Source organism: Sminthopsis crassicaudata, chromosome 3 (assembly GCF_048593235.1).
Source record: "Sminthopsis crassicaudata isolate SCR6 chromosome 3, ASM4859323v1, whole genome shotgun sequence".
Classification (NCBI taxonomy): Eukaryota; Metazoa; Chordata; class Mammalia; order Dasyuromorphia; family Dasyuridae; genus Sminthopsis; species Sminthopsis crassicaudata.
In genome coordinates, this window is record NC_133619.1 from 602,657,008 (window position 1) to 602,674,707 (window position 17,700).

The 17,700-nt window shown below is 40.1% G+C and overlaps 1 protein-coding gene across 3 annotated transcripts in view; it reads left to right on the top strand.

Moving 5' to 3' along the window:
* Positions 1-17,700, top strand: part of EYA3 (EYA transcriptional coactivator and phosphatase 3) — an 88,766-nt gene that overhangs the window by 47,300 nt on the left and 23,766 nt on the right. For 2 of the 3 annotated variants that reach the window (XM_074305626.1, XM_074305625.1), the window contains exons 6-10: positions 931-1,067; positions 6,562-6,699; positions 12,071-12,156; positions 14,272-14,455; positions 17,044-17,180. In XM_074305626.1, the coding sequence (XP_074161727.1) occupies positions 931-1,067; positions 6,562-6,699; positions 12,071-12,156; positions 14,272-14,455; positions 17,044-17,180 (682 nt within the window). The remainder of the gene's footprint in view (positions 1-930; positions 1,068-6,561; positions 6,700-12,070; positions 12,157-14,271; positions 14,456-17,043; positions 17,181-17,700) is intronic. The other variant, XM_074305627.1, reaches the window with a different exon arrangement.

Consider the following 17,700-nt stretch of genomic DNA (forward strand, 5'->3'; position numbering starts at 1 on the left):
TCCAGACATGAATCTATTAATCTGGAAGTCATACAGGGAATCATTCTGTTAGAAAGTGCTGACAGTGGCCTTTGGCCCTTTCTAGGGGTTAATGAGGAGCATCAACACAGACCTACACATTGGCATTTTCCAGATTGTTCTACATTGTCACTATTTACCTTGGTGAGGGAAGGTTTTTGTAGGAGAAATAAGCCTATGAGTGTCCTGGACAGGGCAACTTTTCTCTTTCTTCAAAATGGTTCTTTGCCTCCCTCTTCTCTGTTCTCATTTTTACAACTAGCCTGATAGTAGTATTATTAGTAATAGATTATCATTACTTCTTGTTTGGACTATTTCACTAGCCTTGTAACTTGATATCCTTACCTTTCCTTCCTTTAGTCTGCTCTGTGTGTATGACTAAGATGATCCTTATGGTGATCTCATGTTTAAGTTTCTTTGTGGCTTCCTTTTGCCAATCAAGGAAAGCCCATATTCCTTAGCATGGAGTTAATTTATCTACCAATTCCTTTCATGTACTCTCTGCTATTACAGAACTGTATCACTTATCTTTGGCCTATTCTTTTATCTCCTTCCATTCTAGGCTACCCATTTTTCAAGATCCACTAAAATTGCCATCATTTCTATTAAGCCTTCAATAATCTCTACCTGCTTGATGGCTCCTAATTTACGTGTCATCTGTATGTTTTCTTTGTCCCCATAGTACACTATTTGTACCTTACTTGTGGCAATCATGGCATTCTACCTGCAATAGGTTTTTGTCCATATCTTGCTTCTCATACTTATTGTAAATCTATTTTAGGGTAGGGGCTCTGTCTGCACTTTGTATCCCACACAATGTTTAGCATATAGTAGATACTCTTTAAATATTTTTTGAAATATATAAAATTGACATGTCTAATGTAAGCAACTTTTTTGTTTTTAATTTTCTAGACCTTATGCACATATCCTCTCAGTCCCTGTATCGGAGACTGCTTTCTCTGGCCAGACTCAGTACCAGACACTTCAGCAGTCCCAACCCTATGCTGTCTACCCTCAGGCACCCCAAACCTATGGACTACCTCCTTTTGGTAAGGCATATTATTTAAGCACCCTCTAGGAATATTAATGAAAATCCTACAAACTTTCCTCCCAAAACAGTGGCCTTGACTAACATCATCAAGACTTGAGGTTGTTTTGTGTTGAACAGGTACTTTGTTTAATCTGCTTGCATGCTGGATGTCAGCCATGTGTATGGTGCACAAGACTTTAAATTGTGTCTCAGAAATCTTTTTTGAGAGATTGTAAAACTCATGTCTCAGTCATCAGCCAGAAACTTGTGACTTTTTAGATCTATGGAAGTATAGAAAAGCTAAAATCCTTTAGTATTTAATAAGGTCCTTGAGATTTATACTTTGACTATCATTGTATATGCAGAATATATCACTACCCAAAATGGGGACTTAGTCAATACTGTGTGAAGAGGTAAGTAGTAACTCTTCTCTTTTGGAACTAAGTAAGCTAAAGTTCTTTGAAAGTCCTTGTACTCCTGTGAATATTGTAACATTAGCATGGATTTATTCCTTATTTAAGCAGTGAAGTCATCTTTTATCAAAAGTTTTAATATCAGCTCAGGTTATGTCTAGTTTGTTTTTTTTTTCTTCTCAAAATAAGGTTTGAAGAGTGTGTAAGGACTTGCCACCTGCCTACAATTGGTATGAAAAGCTGTATTTTGTTAATTATCAAGTATTCATAAGACACTAAAGAGCTATAGTAATGGTGCCTGCCTTTGACTTTAACTCCTCAAGTGAGGACCAGTTTGGATTTTGTGTGATAGTAGTAGAAAGAAAGCCCAGTTTTTATTACCACAAACTCAATGTTATACCTTCATTGCAGCCAACTGAAGGAGCAACAGAATGAGGAATATTACCTAATGATTTTAGCAATATTTTCTAGGTCAGTGGAGGAGTTCAAGAGTTTTTTTCTTTTGTCTTTAAATCCTTCATCCCCGGTTTTCACTGTCTGTTATCCCTGCCTATCAAGTTGTCAGCCAGAATCAGATGTTTAGCCACCTATTTCTCCCATTTTGTAGGACACAGCCCATTCTTGTTCGTGTTCTCCCATTAACCTTCCATAGAACCTCTGGCCAGTGGACTGGGAGGTTTTCCTAGATAGTGAATTTCCTAGACTGTGAGTTTCCTAGATAGCACTCAGGCCATCCAGCTGTTACTCCTCACTTTCAAGATGGTACCATGTAGATACTTGAATAAATTAGAACTCAAATTTAAAGGAAATTCCACAAAGTAGAGCTTGAGTATCATTTTTAATGTATTTTGTAGAGACCTGTTTGTGTTGAGCATTTAAGGAAAGCATTAAAAGAACATAGCATGAACAAAGATGATAGCATCTCTTTAAAATATTCTTTATAATCTACTCATCATACTTATAAAAATTAAAAAGTAGAGAGAATCTCTGCATATATTGCCAAAGAAACCATCAGAATTTCCTTGACTGATTATGTTAAATGGAGATGGAGGGCAGGAAAGGGATGGTGTTTCCACAGTGTTTCATAATATGCACCCTAAAACTAGCCTACTGACGCTCTAACATCATCCTATCATTATTTTATTGTATGGCCGACAGTTTAAGTTTGGGATAGATTCTTGATGTGAACATGTTTGGGGACCAGGACCACACTACATAAGCCTCATTTGAAGGACTTAGGCATGTTAACTCTGACAAAGAGAAGATTTAGAAAGATCATGATAGCCACTGTCAAGTATCTTGTGCACCGTTCTATGGTAGAGAGCTGAAACTTGTTTTTGGCTTTAGGAGGCAAAACTCAGGAATGAGACAAGTTATAAAATAGAAAATATCAGTTTCATACAAAGGAAACTCTCTGACAATTAAAACTGCCCCTAAGTGGAATGGGCTGCTTCTTGAGATAGGGGGAATCCTTACTGGAATTTTCATGCAGTGGCTGATACCCACTTTTCAGATATGTTGTTGAGTGGATTCTTGTTCAAGCCCTGGTTAGATTCCATTGCTTCTGTGCTGCCTTCCTCAGATTCTGTGATTTTACTAGTTGTGTGACCATGGATAAATGTTGCCTATCTTCTTGAGCCTCCCTTTCTTATCTGTAAATGGTTGATAATAAAACTTGTACCTATCAGATGCAGACATAGTCTATGAAGATCATTATGATCTTCAGAAGTTTAAACTTAATTATGTGCGTATGCCCAGTCTCTGGTGATTTTCTTATTATCTTGGGACTTTTTGTTTAGTATTTATAGGAGAATTCGTATGGGAAGGTTTATTTAACTTTAAGAATTTAACTTTTAACTTTAAAATTTAACTTTTAAAAGATATCCCCTAATAGTACTTTGCATGTTCTGAAAAATGTGTATGCTTCTGAGTAATACCTACCTTATTTTTGGTTCATTTTCAAAAATTGTAATTCTTACTAATGGTCTCAGTTCAATCTCTCTTTGTTCTAAACAGTCATAGGATTGTTTAAAAAAAAAATCTGTCTGAAACATGGATAGTGGTCAGAGGTACTTGCCTCTATTGTTGACCACCATAGAGAGTAGTCATGGGTTTTCAGTGGTGGATCTAAAATGGAGAAGATTCTCTCACTGATGCAAGTGGTAGTTAGATGATCTCCTTTGAAGGGGATGAAGAGAGTGTGTCATCTCTGACATGTAAGAGCAGGAAATAAGGGACAGTGCTTTTCAGTTTCATTTGAGGAATATATAAAGAAAGGGGACCTGATTTTTTTCCCATGGCCATATTGGTTGCTTATTACCATTTTGCTTTTTCTTAAATAATTTAATGTTTAATCAAATAATAGTTCATTCTGAGATCTGCTGAGTCAACAGAGACAAAATGAGCTCACTTGCTCCATGTTTTAAAGCATTGAAGCACTCTTCAGTTATTGACTAAACTAATCCTCATTAAGGATCTATTTCAATGATGTTACATTTGTGTGTGTTTTTTTGGGGAGGGAGACATTTCACAACACGCAGATAGAGAGAGAGGAAAGAAAGGAGGAGGGAAAGAGGGAGAGAGGTGATGATAGAGTGTTGATGATTAGAAAGGATACTGCTGCCTAGGAGCCCAGAGGCAATTTGTAAGAAGCTTTGGTTTCCAAGGAGTATACATACATTGGTTTGAAACCATCTGGGTTTTTTTTTTTTTTTTAGCACATTAGTAAGCAATGTACAAAATAAAATTTCAGAAAATTAGAAGGTGGTGGCTGAAGACCATATGGTATTAGTGCATAGTACATACAACCATGAGTTGGAAGGACCTGCGTCCTAATTCCAGCTCCTCCACCGTGTAAGGCTCTCTGCCTGCCCCTACCTTGGTTTCCTCATTTGTAAAATGAAAATATTATACTAGATGATTCTGAAGTTCTAACATTCTCTGGTCATAAGAATATCTTTGTACAAATATTGCTGAGGGGAGGTTAAACCTTATTAAAAGAGAGCATGATGATAGGTATAAAAAGTAACAGAATGTCATAATAACTGTAGTAGGGCTAGGATATTTTAGGTATCTCATAAATACTTCAAAAAAGGAAATGTTTTGCCCTGTTATAGGGGAAGTTCTTGTTATCTAGCTTAGGGATGCTTTTCTTTAGTCTTCCCAAATCAACTCAGAACATCAGAGTATTGTTTTTATGTCCTCATAACTTGCATAAAGCATTCACTGTTTTCATTATTGAAATTTCCCCATTTACTTTTTTTTTTTTTCCTGAGGCAATTGGGGTTAAGTGACTTGCCCAGGGTCACAGAGCCAGGAAGTGTTAAGTGTGTGAGGTCAAATTTGAACTCAGGGTCTTCAGGCTTCAAGTCTGGTACTCTATCCACTGCACCACCTAGCTGCCCTCCCATTTACTTCTTAAAGTTGTATTAAACAAATCTGATAGCAAACTTTCAGAATTAGCAAGATTAAAGCCTTCTGACTCAATTAAGTTTTTCCACTGTTAGCAAATCTTCTTTGGTTTAGAGGTACATAGACTAAATTAGTATTGGAGTTTAAGGGAGAGAATAAGCACATCTTATGCCTATATGTGCCAGGCACATTCTAAGTAGTTTACAAATATCTCATTTTATTCTTATAACAGCAATGAAAGGTGATTGCTGTGTTGTTATTAATCCCATTTCACATATGAGGAAACTGAGGTAGAAAGAATTAAGTGACTTGCCCAGGAAGTAAAAAACACAGCTAGTAAGTGATTAAGAGTCCCAATGCTCTATACTGTACTACTTTGCTGCCTTGACCTTGACATAGATTTCATGTTTCTTACTCACAATTCTGCTCTGAACTACATTTTTGAATACTATGGACTTTTCAACCATCAAAAAAAAAAAACCAATTTAGGAAAGAAGCATACAAGCCTGTGAGCACTAAAAAGGGTAGTTGCAAAATCCATGCCCAGCAATTAATAGGAGAGCCAGTGATGACCCCTAACAGCTTTTCTATCCTGTTTGAAAGAAATAGTTCTAGATCTGGTTTCTTTAACCACAGATTACTTAAGTATTTCAAATAATCTGTGATTTCATCCAAAGCATAGTTCCTCCACGTCTTGCTAGTGATCTCCCTTGAGTTTCTGTGTCTATAGCTAATGACCAATTTGGGGATAAAAACCTTTTGTAAATTCCATTTGAGCCATTCCTGAGACCCCAGAGATAGTCATTGCCAGGCCTATATTCAAAGCCTTTCCAGCTTGGTCTTGGAGCTTATAATAACTCCCCTGACCTAACCTTTGAGACTCCAGGGTCACCTCCACCCCTTATTGAGGTTTTTGAAGATTTTGAGAGTGGGGCAGCTGTGGCCACATTAAGAAGCAACAACTGTTACAACTGAACAGATGAAAGAAGCAGATACACAGACAAGACTCTGGAACTGTTGAGTGGAAGGACGGGCAGCAGCCTCTGAGACTATCACTTTATTGTAGGGCAGTCATTATTTTACTGGTTACTCTGGAAGGGACTTAATTCTGTTTAAGGTACTTTTTAAGAAGACGTAGTGATGTAGATGTTATATTTTAGAATGATCTCCACCCCCAAGTAGGTAAAATATAGTTTTTCTTTTTAATTTGCCTAAGGGATAAGTATTTCTTATCCCTGGACAGGACAGTTATGTGAATCCCCTTGGGCACTGACAAAAATATGAGAGGTATCCTTGGTAACAGAGATGGTGCAGAGACTAGCATGTCGTCCAAAATAATTAGAGACTAACAGCCTCTCTGGACTTGGAGCCAGGCGCCATTTTGGCCTTCCCTTCCCCTTTGAACACTGATCAATTTCCCCAGAGAGTTGAAGTGAGCCGATGTGGCCATTTAAGACTCTTGGCTTTAACAAGATAATAATGTCTTGTCTGTGTTCTTTCTTACCTCATTCTGATAATATGTACATTTATTTATTAGTTGAATATAATTAACTTGGATCAACAGTTTTCTCTTATAAGCAGCTTTAACCCTGTTCTATAACATAGACCAACTGGCTGTCGTTTTCAGGCAACAAACCTGCCTTTGGTCCTGGTATCTCATTTGTAATTGGTCCAATTTATCTGATCCAGGTGCATTGTGGCCAGGTATGAAACCTGAAAGTGGTTTAATTCAGACTCCAGCTCCAAGTCAACACAGTGTTCTTACCTGCACTACAGGGCTAACCACAGGCCAGCCAAGCCCAGCACATTACTCTTATCCCATTCAAGGTAAAGAGGCATGGTTTTGTTATTTTTGTTTTGTTTTGTTTTTTACGTCTCCATATTTCTCCAAATGAACGGGGAAGCTCTGCATCCTTAAGTAGGAGGGGAGCAATATGAATTTGTGCATGCTTTCTGTGTTTGGTGAGCCAAGGCAGACCCCAGTCCCTCCCCACCCAAATAGCACTGTAGCTTAGCTCTTGGAATGTCAGTTGTATCATGCATTCTGCTTATGGCCTTGTGAGCTACCACAGTAGAGCTAAAAGCATGCTCATGTGCATGTTGGTGTGTAGAAAGGCTAAACACAGGATCTTAGCAGTGCTGCAAGCTAGGATGGAGAAATGTACTTTGTGATCTAGAACAAGGTGAGGTTGTCAGTATGAAAGATTTCTCTGGGGAGGCAGGAGGTGTGGAATGTTTTGTGATTTATAGCTAGGATTGGGCTGGCATATGTTTTACCAACAGTCTTCCTGGGAGAAATGCGGCATGCACAACACACTTTTAAGTTCAATCTGCATTATTAACATGCCCTGATTTGCTGCATTTGTTAATTTCTGAAATGTAAATGCTCCAACTAAAGATTAACAGTGGCTTCTGCCAGCCAGGGTGAGCTGCTTCTGGCACACTGTTTATAGTCACCACTACCACAGACCGCCACACTAATGCTGTGTGCCCATGTTCAGGAAGGATAGTTGCAGCATGGTTTTAGCAAGAGAATGTAAGATTAGGAGCCATTCACCAGCTTTGTGCTTCTGACAAACATCCTTGATCTTCCTGGGCCTCAGTATAGACATGTGTAAAGTGAACAAGTTGTATTGGATGAAGAGTAGGGGAGTGCCAGGCGCTGGCATTTGCCTGAGAATGTCATCAGAGGACTTGGTAACTTCAAGGCCAGTTAACCACAGAATTTCAGCAGGTCTCTTTACATTGTCTCCAAGTTGCTTCTCTGTTTTCAAATTTTATCTTAAGAACTAGAAAGGAAGCCCATCATAATGCTTGACTTCGACCCTGTGAGAGGAACAGAGGTTAGTTCCAGCTTCAGTTTTGCTCCCTTGGCTTGAGGGGAGAAGGAAGAGTCCTTCCTAGGAGAGGATCTTTCCCAATGTCCTCTATTTAATAGGTCTTTGAGGATGCAGATTCAGTGCTGAATTTCATCTAGCTCTTAAATTGGGGAGCTACTTCCTAAATTTAAAGCAAATATGTTGAGCCCTAACACGTCTAAACTTTCCCCCCCTCCCCCAGGCTGGGGTTAAGGGACTTGCCCAAGGTCACACAGCTAGGAAGTGTTAAGTGTCTGAGATTTGATTTGAACTCGGGTCCTCCTGAATTCAAGGCTAGTGTTCTATCCACTGCGCCACCTAGCTGCCCCTCACACCTAAACTTTCACTCTGATGCCCAAGAAATTTTATCCAGTTTATGCTTCATTTCTTCATTGTTCTAATTAACTTCAATAATTTCCTAAAGAAAAAAAAAAGAAATGGGGAAAAAAAACTACATCAGATTTATTAGGATAGAAGACAGAAGAAAGGATTCTAAAACTAATAGTAGATCACGGGATATGACAAAGGCCATTCTTCATTTGAGAATTAACTTAGCTAAGTTGCAAGGAGTTCAACATCATATTAGCTATAGAGTTCATTAATTGTGAGTTTTTGGCCACCCCTCCCCTCTCTCTCTCTCTCTCTCTCTTTTTTTTCTGAGGCTGGGTTGTTAAGTGACTTGCCCAGGGTCACACAGCTAGGAAGTATTAAGTGTCTGAGGTCAGATTTGAACTGGGGTCATCCTGAATTCAGGGCTGGTGCTCTATCCACTGCGCCACCTAGTTGTCCTTTGTAATAAATTTTGAGGCCACATCTAGTCTTGGCTTTGCTGCTTGGTTAGAGTGAATTGATGTCTGTCTCTCTGAACCAATTCATTAAATTCTTTTGCTTCTTGCTCCTGAAGTTAACCTTTGGAGAATGGTAACTTTTCTTATCCTTAGGGATGCCCTGAACATTCCATTCAGTTTTTTCATCTATTACTTTGTTAAATGTTCTTAGAAACAAGGGAGTCCTCTAAACAAGCTTTTTGTAGGGAATGAGTGATTCAGCTATCATTCCTGTTATCTAGTGTTACCAACCTACCAGGGATTTCTTTTTTCACTGAGATATCATCTCTTTCAGTAGGATAAGAGTCATGATTTCACAGAATGTAGTTGTTGATTAAGCCTAACCTATTTTCTCTGTCCAGTGAAATTAGCTAGCTGGGAGCTATTGCCTATTACTATGGAAACTCCCACTTGGAGAAATTTAAAGTATGGAATATGATTATTGAGGTTAACTTTTTACATGTATTTGTTTTATTGCTAATTTTGGTCATATCCTAGCTCTCTAATGAGGTTTCAGGCATTTCCTCTCTCTGTGCCTCAATTTCCTAATCTATAAAATTAAGCACTTAAATTCTGTGTTCCTTTCAGTAACTCATGAGATCTGAGGGTCATAGACCCCAAACTTGGGAGGAGCTTTACACATTATCTATTTGAACTCCTCCTTTTGCAGATGAAATGAAGTGACTTGCCCAGAGTCTGGTAAATAACAGAATCTTACATCCATATTCTCTGACTTTACAATTGGGGCCCCTTCCATAGTACTAAATTTGTCCCTTTCACTTTAAACTTTCATGATTATGTGAACAGAAGAGTCATTGCTTATTACTTACTCCTAGTATGCTCCTGTATTTTGTAAGACAAAAGTCTTTACTGCTATGTTTAATTTATAAGGCATTATCATACCTGGCTTAATCTCCACTTAGCTTATCTGCTAACTGGGCTACAGAAATAGAAAACATGATGAGTTCCTGTCAAGATCAATGGAATTTTCCTCTGTTCTTTTCATTCCCCAGTTTGATTTCACTGGCCCTGAAATTAGAGGGTAGTAAGCCAGGTGAGTGGCTCTTCCTTGCTAGATTCCATCTTATGTTCTTAATTACCCTTTCTTGTGCATCCAGGAAGTAGAAAAAGCTGTAGTGAGGCTCTTAACAGGAATGGGGCACCCGCTTCTTGCTACTGTCATCTTGGCTATGATACTAGTCAAGGCTCAGTGAGTCATGAAGCCACTTTAGAGGAAGGTAGTAGACAGTTCAAGTATAAATCTGTTCATCTCTATTTAAAAGAAAAAAGAACATTTGAAATAACCTGAGAGAACTATGGGCTATATTGGGTACCAATACCCAAAGCAAAAAAGCCCCCAAAATGAGAGCATTTGAATGAAGAATACTGCAGAGGAAAATGAGTTCTATTGTCCTGGCATTCTGAAAACATCAGACTCTGGAGTCAGAAAGACTTATCTTCCTGAATTCAAATCTGGTCTTAGACATTCACTAACTGTGTGACCTTGGGAAAATCACATAACTCTGTTTGCCTCAGTTTCCTCATCTGTCAAGTGAGCTGGCGAAGGAAATGACAAACCATTTCAATATATTTCCCAAGAAAATCCCCAATGGGGTCACAAAGAGTCAGGTATAACTGAAAAACAATTAAACAAAAAAATGTCAGTACAAAGGTTCTAGGACCTGATGATTAGCCTAGTCCTCAGCATTTTGGGGAATTCATGATGAGAGTGATGTCGTTGTGTGATATTTAGCAAGTCACATTCTTTCCTTATTTTCTTCTTCATAAACTTTAGGTATTCCTATCTAATCTTATTAACATGCCTAACTGTATAATCTTGTTCACATTCAATTACTTAAAAAAATGTATTTAAGGTAATCATGTTGGCCTTTGTTTTAGGGACAGAATTGGACATTTATCATTTTCACGTTTGAATGGTTGAAGTTTTTGTTACCTCTTCATCTGCCCTGCTATTTTTTGAAAATTTTTCTTTAGGATTGATCCCTTTGCCATGTTTCATGACTGTTGAAAAGTAATCTTCAACTATTTTAATTCTCTTAATGGTGAAGCCTTTTGATGTGTATAACATGTTGAGCTGGGACTCACTTTGACACTTGTGAAAAAGAGGAAGGAAAAGGAGAAGCTTGCATATCTGAAGTTGTAGAATCATAAATTGGAAAACTAGGGATTTCTAGGGAGATACCAAGTTTTCTTTCTCTCTCTCTCTCTCTCTCTCTCTCTCTCTCTCTCTCTCCCTCTCTCTCTCTCTCTCTCTCTCTTTTTGACATTTAATTTTGGAGATATTATGATTTCTGGAAAGCATTCACTTAATCCCCAAACCAACAGATTTTGTGGTGTGATTTATGTAATGGTAAGGACAGTGAAGAGAATTTTCTGGTATATGTCAGCATGTCTCAAAAACTTGCACGTTCTAGAACCTCTGCCTTGGAACCGGAAAAATCATCTTTTTTGCATTTCTCTGGGTTGATTAGCAAGTTCCTTTATTCCAAGTCAGAATAAATGTTACCCTCTTTTTAGCTTCTAGCTTGGAGACATGCTTGATGGGAGTACAGCATATTTAGCCCATTCTATACCTGCCCTATCTTACTCCAGCTATTTTGCTTCCATGCCTCTCCTCTTCTGTCCTGTCTTAGGCTGGGAACAGTAAACAGAGGTCCTAAGACCAGAATATCGTCACCACAATTCCCCCATTTGTGTTTTCTCCTATTGAAATGTAAGCTTCTTGTAGGCAAGGACTGTCTTATTTTTCATATTGTATTTCTGTTGTTGCTATCTATATTATATTTCTGACTTATCGCTTTGCCCCAATCCATAGTAAGCACTTACTTATTAAATGTTTTTTTGTTCATTTATTTGTTCCTTAATTGTCTGTTAGGTTGAATAATTTGGGTTTAAGTTGTTATTTTGAGTTGTTCCAACAAAGATTTATAAAGGACTTATTACATGCCGGGATGATATTGTGTTTTAGGACATTAAAGCACAGTGCCTTATCCTCAGGCACTTCAAGAATGACGGGATTTGGGGACAATGGAACCAACCAAGTAGCCCTTACACACACATGAATTTATCAGAGATTTTCTAGGTTTCTGTTGACTTATCTTAGCAAGTTATATTACAAGTAATTCATTCTCCAGCAGCCAGAGATGATGGGCTGGAGTGATTGGGTTATATGTGTGTTTAACTTGTACCATTGTTATCATGAGTATATATTGTGTGTGCTGCCTTGGGAACTTGAAAGCTTCCTGAATCAGGGAGAGTTTAGGGGTCTTCTATTAATAATCAGATGTCTGGTCTGATCTGGGAAGTAGTGTATAGAAACAAAGCTTATCTGTCTTTGATCCTGATAGTATTGAACCTATTGCAGCCTTCTTTTGCCAAAATGTGTAGCCTGCTCCCTGTTGCTCTACACACTTAATGCATTTGCAGCCTCTTCTGGCCTTTCAAAGCTGCATAATCACATGCTAATATCTTTTGACACTCTGAATCTTGCAGCTTCAAGTACCAATGCCAGCCTGATCTCCTCTTCATCCACAATTGCCAATATTCCAGCATCAGCAGTTGCCAGCATCTCAAACCAGGTAATTGGCTATCTCCGTTCCTATTCACTAATCCAGGGTACTTTTCTTCTCCACCCATTCTTTCCTTTCTGACTTCAAATATATACTTATTCTCACTCCCAGCCCCAAATCTTTGTAACATCCCCACCCTCCACTCCCCATATACCTGTGGTTGTATAGCTATGGAGAGCATCCCTGACTATCAGCAGCAGAAAGGCCCTACTGTCTACTCCCTGCTCATCCACCCTCACAGAGTTGCCTCCTTTATCTCTCCTTCCTTTCCCAAAAAGACTTAGTAGGTTCCTCTGTAGTTTCCATTGCCACTATCCCACCCTACTTTGGTCCTCACTGATCTACTGAGATTATTCTCTCAGAAGTTAACAGTGATTTCAGTCTTCACTCTTGTCTTCTCTACAACATTTGATGCTAGTGGCCCTGTCTCTCCCCTGCCACCCAATCTGTCTTGAAAAAGCTTCCTTCAGTGTATGTGACCCAATCCCACTCTTGTTCTTTTCTTACTTTTTGAATGGACCTTTTTCCCATTGTTCTGCATCCCTTTCTTAGATTCTTAATTTAAGAGCTTCAGTTCTTAGACCTTTGCACTCCTATAATCTTGTAGATGTTAGACCCTTGGGACTCAAAAACAAATGTGAAATGATCTCCGCTCTCTGGGAGCGTCTGTTTTATCAAGGAATACCATATGTATGTATGTAATTACACATTGGACGAATTCAAAATAAAGCCAAAATAGCCTGGGCAGGAGCAGGCCCTCCTAGGAGAGGAAGAATGTAAGGAAAAGCTTCATCCTCTTTTGCAGCTACAGCTCTCCCTTCTCTACAGAAGGACTCCCCACTACCACCCCCTTTCCTATCCCATATCTCTTGCCTTTCTACCAGTCAGTCAACATTTATTAAGCTCATTCCATGTACTTGGCATGGAGCTAAGAACTGAGGATACAGAGCAGGGTCACAGGTAGCCCTTACCCCAAGGACTTCACAGTCTAATGGGAGATGAAGCATCCAGACACCTGAACCAGTTCAGAGATCATGAGCTAGGGGTGGGCTTCCCAGAAAAGACAGGAATTTAGTGAAATGAGGAGGCCTGTGGGGGACAGTAAGAACACCTGCCCAGAGGGAGAGATGAGCTGTCTTGGGAAAAGAACAGCCACCTATCTCATGGACTGCCAGCATTTCAAATACAGGGTTTCCCACTCTAGCCTCTGCCTTCCCACAAAACACAGATATTCCTGACTTCTCTCATCCTCTCATCCTCATTTGCCTCACCCTGGTGGAGAACCCACAACATGGCCCATGTGAGAGGGAGATTGTTGGGCCGGGGTGTAGAAAGACTTTGGTGCAGATAGCGCCTCAGCAAGTTACTGAACCCCATGGGCTGATCATTCTTTCACAAATCAGTAGATGAATCTTCTAAAAGATCTTCTCTCATTGTATCTCTTTATTCCTGCTGCCTATAGCCTTGGGCCAGACCCCTCTAAGCACTGAAGGCTGCCTACAGGCCCCTCTGAGCCCTTAGTAGATAATGCAGGCTTATCCACTCACTTTCTGGAGGTGGGCCAAGTGAGTGTTCCTCCTTTGTTTCTGGGCCTGTGTGTTTGCTGACAGTCCTACCTTATGTCTTCCTCTCTGACTGTCTCAAAAGGCCTTATCTCTTAAAGCCCAGTTCAAGTTTTATTGCCTCTCTGAAGTCTTCCTGGACCATCCCAGCCTACCATGATGTTTTCCCTTCCACACACCTTCTGATGGCCCTTACTGTTTATATGTTGTCTTTTTCACTTTCTTCTCTGTTTGATCCAGCTTGGAGGGGATAAGGGGAAGCTTATGTCTTATGTGTGAATGTATCCCTGCCCCACGTCTGTTGCCCTGTACTTTGTTGTTAATAGTTTGATAAGCGTTTGCTTTCTTTTCTGTTAACTACCTAACTACTTATTTGACACTGACAGATGTGTCTGTGGAATTGTAGAAAGCATCCAGATTGAATATTTACATAGTAACTGGCAATACTAAAGCTACATTTCAGATACAACTTTCGTGGTTCCTCTGAAGAGTATCATTTTAAAATGGAGATCCTGAAGTAAATGTTGTCTGTCCCTTCCTAATTCCCTTTTCTGATCTCCAGGACTATCCTACATACACCATCCTTGGCCAGAGTCAGTACCAGGCATGCTACCCCAGCTCCAGCTTTGGGGTCACAGCCCAGAGCACTAGTGACACCGAGAGCCCTACATTAACAGCAGCCACCTACCAGACTGAGAAACCCAGTGTCATGACACCTGCCCCAGCAGTACAGAGACTTTCTCCTGGTGAGTAAGCCTTGTGTCACTTGAAGTCACTGCTTTTAACTAGTATTTCCTAATAATTATGGGAAGCTTTTATTTATCTAGTGCTAATTCATGGGTTGCCTTTCTTCCTTGGAAGAGGTACATTGGAATGTCATCTTTTTCCTCTGCATCATGATTCAGTGGTCTAACTCTTTTGCATCCTTTGCAAACAAGTGTTTTTGGGCTCCCTTGCTGTGTTCATTGTGTTAGCAAACTTTCTGGAAGGAGCTTCAGGATCTTGCTGTTTGTGGTGAAGGTCATGGAAACCTGTGTCTGTGGGAGTGCTCTCTGGTCATCTGTTGAATTCTGTGTTTCCACAGAATGTCTGTGTCATTATCTAACTAGTACATTTGAGAGAGAAATGTTCTTAGAGCTTCATGATATAGAACTGACAGAAACCAAATTTTTGGAAAAGATGGCTTAGGGAGGACATCGTAGCTATTTTCAAGTATCTAAAGGGCCTTGTTTCGTTGGGCACCAGGACTAGAGCCAGAAGCAGGGCAGTCTGGAGATGGCCGCAGGGAGGCCAGTAGGCTGCTGTCAGATCGGTGCCCCAGGCGGCCTGGGAAATGATAGGCAGGTACCACACAGAGGATGAGGATGTGCTAGAGGGAGTTCTTTTACACATGGTCTTAGTCCGACAGGCCCTTGAGTTCCTGCTATGTTCCAAATACTGCTAAGTTGGGAAATTCTTTGATTAGGTGTGGATTTTAAACTTTGGCTTCTTTGAATTTTTATGTGAACATAGAGGTGCATTTGTTCCTACTCTCTCATGGAAATGAATGTTGAGATTGTCTAGGCTTCAGATAACTTGGACATGATTACCTGGAGGGATGGTTCTGTTTCCCATCACACCTCAGGAATGTTAGGGGCAGGCCTCAGGAACATCATCGAATTTCCAGCATCACTTTCAAGTTCAGGAGTTCTATTAAAAGATAAGACTTGCTGCTATGTAAAATGTTTCTCTTGTTTTTCTGACCTGAAGACCATAGCATAGGACTGGAAAGGACCTTGGAGTTGGCCCTGTCCCTCATTTTATAAATTCAAAAACTGAGATGCAGGTGCCAGGTAGTAAGTGACAAAGAAGATTTGAACTCGAGGCCTTTAATCCCAAAACTAGCACTATTCCCTCAGTACCACACTGCCTCCTGTGCTAACCACTTAGTGTTCTCATGCTGACAGCATGAGAGTGAGTGGAAGGGTGCCAGAGGTATGAAACAGGGACACAGACTGGACACAGCACATGGTAGAAAGAGCCTTGAGAAGTGGTGCCGGGCTCCCAGGGAGCTCTTCGGAGACCAGATGCTGCTGGAAGCTGGAGGAACAGAAGAGGGTGGAACATCGGGGTGACACTAAAGTGATACGAGGACATAGCAAGAGGCCTCTGAATAGGCCCGTTTGGGAGGAGTGGGGGTAGTTTGGAACCAGAGTGTCGAGGGTCTTGGATGCCAAACACAGGATTCAGGACTTTCTACTGTAAGCAGAAGGTATGACTGGAGAATTTGAGCAAGAAGGAGGTGATGGGCAAAATGGGTAATCACACCAATACTCAAATCCTGATCATTTTACTCTTGTTTGCTTATCACAGAATAATATATATGACAGTATCAGATTTCTATCTTCATTAGTGGATATGTTATTAAAACTATGTGTTTATGCACAGGGAATAGTGACTAAAGGAAGGAAATAGTGACTAAATAAACATGCATTTATAGCTATTTACATAATTTCTCATACAGTAAGTCCTTACCAACTTATTAGAGATTTTTTAAAAATCCTTTTCTTTCCTCTGTTCATTTATTGATTATCTTTCCTGTATAGATTAGATAGCTTAGTTTGGGGTTTTTTTTCCTATAATCTTAGTGTATATTCTGTTCTGGTTGTTTTCTTACTTTCACATTATTTCATTCAATCCTTCTATTCTTCATAGCCTCTTATTTTCATTTAATTAACACACAGTGATTTGTTCAATCATTTGCCATCCATTGGATGTTTAGGTTGTCGCTTGTTCTCTTCAATTACTAGACTGTTCCTGTAGTTATATTTTTTAATAGACCATAGCATTTTCCCTTCTTAAAGAATAACCTCCTTGAAGGAGAGGCCTGTCCTGCTTTTGTATCTGTATGTCCCTCAATGCTTAGCAAAGTACATGGCACCTAGAAAACAATTGCTAAATGCAATTCACTCATTCAGTGGCTCTCTCTTTAGTTCTTCATTAAGAGACTGACACATCGGGAAAGGGACTCTTGGGTCTTCAGGTAGGGGGTTTGGGGGCCTGGGTGTGCTTTGGTTTGGTTTCTTACTTTGAACTGCTTGATGGCTTCCTGGAGGAAGTGCCTGTTGTTCTCAACACTACCAGCACTGACTGGTGTCATTTGGAGCCACTTTTGCTAAGGTGCTGGTCATATGGCAACACCCCAAACTTGTTTTAATTTCCATTCTTTGAAGGCCAGTATCACAACCATCTTACAGTCACCTTTCCTCATGGGACCTCTCTTGACCTCTTATGAACAGACTCTATTGCTGACATCTTTGAGTGCAGGTTATTCATGTCTCTGTTTCTGTTGTAGGTGACCCTTCCAGCCCATCTCTGTCCCGGGCTACGCCAAGTAAGGACCCCGAAGAGCAATCGAGAAAAAGCACACCAGCCAAGAACCGGGGCAAAAGAAGAGCTGACTCTGCGCCGGCCCCAGACAGTGAGCTGGAAGTGTGTAAACCCCTGCTCTGTGTCTCCCCTAGTTTTCTTCACTGCTTGCTGTCATCACCTGGATAGTGAGCTGAGATACAGACAGACAGCGTGTGTGTCCATGTTTCCATCCTCATTGTGTCTATTTGAGTATTTAGCTAGGCAGAGCAAAGACTGGACACTGGGGACATAGTCCCTAGTCCATGTCACAGTTCAATGTTAAGCTCTGGATAGGAAGTTAGAGGGTTTAGAACTCACAGGGTAATGAAATATGGATTAGAGAATACAAATTAATTACATAAAGATGTGAGATGCAACATTAAGTGTCATGTGAATTCTGATAAGAAAGCACTACTAGAGAAGAGGGCTTCATGAAGAAGGCACAGAGTCTTAGAAACGGCCGTGTGTGCCTTCTTATGGCAGAGGCAAAGTCTCACCCGAATTCCATCCTTGTGAGGCTTCTCTGTGCAGTGACCACCAGATTCCAGCACCTCAAGGGATCAGAGGCTGCTTTGTGGTGTCTATCCACACCTTTTCTTGT